We start from the raw sequence: 5,786 nt of genomic DNA, 5'->3' as shown, positions 1-5,786 counted from the left end.
TTGTTTTTCTCCTTATCTATTTGGAATACTTGCCATAAATTTATAATTTTTATCGTCTCATTTAGTTCGAAACTAGCTCGAGATCGACTCAAGATCATTACAAGCTGAGCACGAGTCGTGTTCTACAGCTCAATCATGAGCTTCACTCAGTTTGAGCTCGCTCGAATTTTAATATGAGTTGAGCTGAACCAACTCCAGCTCGCTCAAACTCGACTCGTTTGCAGCCCTAATCTAAGGGGTGAAGCTAGTCCAACTCTACCGCAAATTGAATTTACTCACTATCCAGCGATGCATGTCTGTAAATTCCGAACCAAACTTAATTTTATCTTCACAAAAATTGGCCATGCATTCACATGAAAATCCAGACATGCAATAATCCAGTTTTATTCGAGTCCAAGTAGGTACAAGTACATCACGATACGGTATTTCTGGTGTGTATAAGGTGCTGTATGGCAGTAAAGAACTTGTGCTGAAGAGGCGTGCATGCATATAGTATATGCATCTAGGTCGCCGTATATCGATCGATCCTTGCCTCCTTGCATTATTTTGACAGATGGGTGCGTGCACGGGTGTATCTAGGGCTGGCCACCCGCCGGTGGTACATCACGACACCCGTAAATCGTGCGGCACCCACGGCCGCCGGTGTAGGGTTTACCAGGCGGCGACGGGAAAGCAGGGTGGTTAGGGTCTGTGCCTGGACGGGTATTCAGCAGATCATTATAACTAGTTAACCAATCGTAGAAATGTCGAGGAAATGAAGGAACACGTTTTGAAGGGAATCAACTGGACACTGTCGACTGACCTACTACAGCGGCGTCGTGGCCGGCGGCTCCGACGCAGACGGAGCTGTTCATAATGACCGCCGCGACGACGACGAAGAGCGCGATCTGCTGGAGCATCGTGGGACGACGGCGGCCGGCAGCTCTGCTGCCCAGGGACGCCATGTTGATGATCGGAGCTTGGAGGGCCATGTTGATGAGAGGCAGCTAGCTTTGTATTGTACGTCCTGCTGTGATGCTTGCTGGTCGAAGAAGGCACGTTTGTATTTATAGACCGTTTTGCCTAGGAGAGAGAGATCTACTCCCTCCGTTCCGAATTACTTGTCCCAGATATAAATGTATTTAGATGTATTTTAGTTCTAGATACATTTATTTTTATAAAAACAGTGCTATTCAGACGACACTATTTGGACGATTTGCAGCCGATGATTAAATCCAGCCGAGCAATCTTTTTCATGGCCGAGCATCAGCCGGTGGATTCTTTAATCGTGCACAGATCGTTTATGGTTTATCGTGTGTGGAGCAGTTTCGTTTCTACAACGATTAATTTGAAACGGAGGGAGTATTAACCTTGCGTATCTTTGGTATGACCGAATTTCTACGGTTAGTGAAGGCTGGTGAGTGGCGACACCTTTGACCGGCGAGAAGACATGCAGTCGAATAGTCGGTCGACGACCGACGAGGAGTCTTCGGTCCGTCGCCGTCTTGCATGCAAGAGAAGATTCTCTTCTCCATTTTTCTCAGGTTTGTCAACAAGGCCCCACGTCGTCGCTCTTGTCTTGTCAGCCCTCTGCTTACTTGTCTGTAGACTCACAATTAGTGTTACATCTACGATACAGTTTCACGAAATTATTGTTAACAATTACTGTACTCCGTAGGTGGCATCCACAAGTGTAGAAATTAGTGGGACATTGTCCGTAAGTAAATTCGGTAGGTGGCATCCAAAAGTGTAGAAATTATTGCCGACGAGTATGAAGTATGAACAAGGCTGTAATCACAGGAGAGGCTCACACCACACGCTCTATTACTCAGGTAAGGGAGAATTCTGTACAGCCTCAAGAAAAAGCACAAAAAACAGAGAGGAAGAAGAGAGTTGGTGTATCAGCTTGTGCCTTCTTTGCTGCTCCATGGTCTTTGCGTTGCTGCCACTTCTTCAATGCTCGTCTTGTTACAATCCTCCCCTTGTAAAGCAGGTTAGGGTATCTCCAACCACGATCTTCAAACCACTCTTAACCCTTCGGGCCATGCAGTTTGGACGTGTTTTGTTATCTACCGTGGGCTTGTATCGGTCCGTCGAATGGTTAAGATGTCCTTATCCCGCAAATTGGAAAATAAACTAGGGGGCTTTACAGGCGTCTGGACCGTTGTCACACCCGCTTCTGACTATCCTGGCCCACCAAAACCTCCTCTCCCGCGCCCATGCGCATTCCCACCCGAAGTCGGTTGCCCGCATTCATGCTGGCCTAGAGCGGACGCGGTCACTCACTAGAGCTGGCACTGAAACCCCCCAACCGTGAGCGTTGCCCGTTGCGCACGTCTTCTCTCCGCATTACTCCGGCGCCCCGAGCGCCACACGTCCATTCCTGTGCCGGCCGGCATTAAATACCTCTCCACCTGACTCCTTGCATCCGCCCGCTATATAGACGTGGCCAGGCGCCAGGCTATAACCACACCTCCCCTCCCCTTTCCATCTCCTCCTTGTACAACACCATCCATGGCCTCCGGCGAGTAGAAGGAGTTCTCCGGCATTGTAGCGGTCTGGGTTGCCCGACAAGCCAACCCGATACAGGATGGCTTGCCGGCAAACCCTTCGGATCCGGCACCATCGGCATCTCCATCCCCTCATCGCACGTTAAGGCTGGCCAACACCTGTCTCTCGGCAAATCCGTTGTGAGTAATGGAGGCACCATGTCAGGCGGGTGGGGAAAGAAGCCATGTTTGCGGAGGCCGACACATTTGCGGCCATTGCGGGCAGCTAGAAAAATTAGATCATAGGATCCCGCTGATGCTTGGGTCCCACGAAGGCCACCGCCACCGCGTCGCCAGGTTGCACAATCGGCAACTTGCCTTATTCGTGGGGGTGTAGGCCACGTCGACTGTCTTCCCCGCCCCAAAACAAACTCTGGTGTGTGCTGCGTGGTGGCGGAGGAAGGGTGTTCTTTCCCTCTCGCGGAAGAATATCCCTTCGGTGCTCACTATAGTCCGATGAGCTAGCTGCCGGACATAGGGAAGACATGTCGTGGGAGTGGAGATCTGTCTCGACTGTCATTAGACTAGTTTTATCCTAGTCTAGTATAGTTTAGTTAACATATGTTTGAAATGTAAATATTTTCGTCTCGTTTGCATGAAAATCATCTGATTTGCATAATTCGTCCGGTCTGTTGAAATGCATTTTGAAATGCATGCGGATCTCTTTGGATGGGCAGCTCCCACAAAGCTCCCTGGTTTGCTTTTGGTTTGCAAAAAGCGGATGCCCGGGCTGGTCCGTGGACAGATGTAGGATGCCGTTGGATGACAAACTCGGTCCGAACGCTCGATGCGAACACTTGTGTGCGATTTGAAGGTCCGCTTTAAAGATGCCCTAAGCGTTAGATAAATATAAAATAAAACTAGGCAGTCTATTCGCCCGTCATCTTTCTCTTCTTTCTTTTCTCAAACAAACATATTGTTAGAAGTAATGGACTTAACTCATGTACAAATCTGAAATTCCTAAAGATTACTCATGTGATGATTTGAAAGTTGGGCAGACGGTTTCTAAAGTTTACTCGTCTGTGATAACTCATCACATCACATACGATCGTGTGGAGAGAATTGTGTGCTCTACTTGACACACACTTTAATTAAAACTGTGTGTGATCTTTTTTTTAGAACGAAGACGCTAGAAGCGTCCGGCTTTAAATTAATAAAGCCCACATCAAGGCAGTGTAACAACACAGGACAACCGAAACCGAGCACGGAGGCACCGACCATACGACCAAGGTATCTAGAGAGTTCAGACGACCAAAAGAGGCTCTAGCGGGCATATTACATGGCCAATGGCCAGAACATGGAGCACGCAGGCTCACTCGAGCGACAAAAGGATCACTTCATGAAGTAGAAGTGACAGCTGGCTCCCTTGCCAAAACATAGACCTAATGAAGACGATCTTGAGCTTGCTTCAGCTTCTCAGCATCCTTGCGCTTCGCCAACGGACTCCACTACTGCAGGAACATGTTGCATTTGTAAATTAATTTAGCAGGGTGGGTTGGGAAGATCCCCTCGATCGCTAATTTGTTCCTAGTGAGCCAAATTGCCCAGAACAGCGCACCGAAAACGCTCCAAAGCACTCGATTGTTGCTTCCTCAAGCGGAATCAAGAATAGCCGCCAGATCCGAGGACGACCTCGGGTCCCAAGCTGTGTTAGCCGCAGACCGGACCGCACTCCAAGCAAAACGAGCTAATGGGCAATGGAAGAAAACGTGATTCGCGTCTTCGGGCGAACTATAGATTGCACACAAACCAGTCGACGAGCCATTTCTTTTGGCAACAGTTGCCGCAGTGGGAAGACTGTTCCGAAACAGCTGCCAAAAGAAGACCTTGATATTTAGTAGTAGGCGTGATTTCCAGAGGCCCGTAGGCACCTGGATGGACGGCCCTGACACAGTTTGCGGTAGAGAGACTTGACCGAAAACTTGCCAGACGGGGTGAGAGCCCACGTCACCGATTCCGCAGACGTCGACAGCGTCACCTGGTTGACGAGCGTAAGCAGTGTCGTGAGATGCACTTGCTCCTGTCCGGTAAGCTCGCGGTGGAAGTGGATCACCGGGGGGACGAGGCTAGGGCCGTGGCCACCGATACCTCCGGGTTGACAGCCAAGGCATATAGTTTTTGGAATGCCGACCATAAAGGTTGGGTACCGATCCAATGATCAAGCCAGAAGCGGGCCGAGCGGCCGTTTCCAATGGAAAACTTGGCCCCCATAGCAAAAGCCGGCCGTATCGCCTGGAGATCATTCCAGAAAGGAGAACCCCTCGTGGCACCTTCGAAGAAATTCCCATTTGGGAAATATTTTGCTCGCAAAATGTCAACCCATGAACCCGTCGCTCCCAGGGACAGTTTCCAAATCCACTTGCACATGAGTGCAACGTTGAGAATTCTAGCATTCGTGATCCCGAGACCTCCCAGGTCTTTGGGGCGGCATACCAAGGCCCATTTGACCATGTGATATTTACGTTTAGGCCCCGATCCTTCCCAAAAGAAGCGAGACCGAGGCGTGTCCATCTTGGCGTGGACTCCTTCAGCCAAGAGGAAAAGGCCCATTGCAAAATGTGGCAGCGAGGACAGGCTAGAGTTCGTGAGCACCAATCTCGCTACAGAGGATAGGAACTTCCCCCTCCACGGACAGACCCGCCCGCCCACTTTGGTCCATAACGGAGCCCACCCATCGATCATGACGCGCTTGGCGTCTAGTGGGAGGCCTAAGTATGTGAACGGAAGTTTGCCAACTTTGTAGTTGAGCAGGTCCGCTATACGTCTGCCCTCCTCCGCGTCCAAACCCATGGGCAGCACTTCGCACTTGTGGAAGTTAATTTTGAGCCCAGACATGAGTTCAAAACTTAGCAGCAGGGCTTTGGCCGTAGCCACACTATGGAGGTCAGGTTGAAACAACAGTAGCGTATCGTCGGCATACTGCAAATGAGATATCCCCCTGGGATGAGGTGTCCCAACTGTTGGGGAATGTAGTAATTTCAAAAAATTTCCTACGCACACGCAAGATCATGGTGATGCATAGCAACGAGAGGGGAGAGTGTGATCTACGTACCCTTGTAGATCGACAACGGAAGCGTTTGGTTGATGTAGTCGTACGTCTCCACGGCCCGACCGATCAAGCACCGAAACTACGGCACCTCCGAGTTCTAGCACACGTTCAGCTCGATGACGATCCCGGACTCCGATCCAGCAAAGTGTCGGGGAAGAGTTCCGTCAGCACGACGGCGTGGTGACGATCTTGATGTACTACTGTTGCAG

General features: G+C 50.1%; 1 protein-coding gene across 1 annotated transcript; it reads right to left on the bottom strand.

Annotated features, from left to right (window-relative positions):
* Nucleotides 1-334: 334 nt before the first annotated feature.
* LOC125555589 (protein WIR1A-like) lies at nucleotides 335-1,006 on the bottom strand. The gene is made up of 2 exons (XM_048718490.1): nucleotides 803-1,006; nucleotides 335-694 (listed from the first exon to the last, which is right to left on the bottom strand). Exons 1-2 carry the CDS (start codon nucleotides 969-971, stop codon nucleotides 576-578), a joined length of 288 nt encoding a protein of 95 aa, XP_048574447.1. The 5' UTR covers nucleotides 972-1,006; the 3' UTR covers nucleotides 335-575.
* Nucleotides 1,007-5,786: the final 4,780 nt, after the last annotated feature.

Source organism: Triticum urartu, chromosome 5, assembly GCF_003073215.2.
Source record: "Triticum urartu cultivar G1812 chromosome 5, Tu2.1, whole genome shotgun sequence".
In the NCBI taxonomy this organism is placed as follows: domain Eukaryota; kingdom Viridiplantae; phylum Streptophyta; class Magnoliopsida; order Poales; family Poaceae; genus Triticum; species Triticum urartu.
Note: the sequence above shows the minus strand (reverse complement) of the source record. Positions and strands in the feature narration are given on the sequence as shown.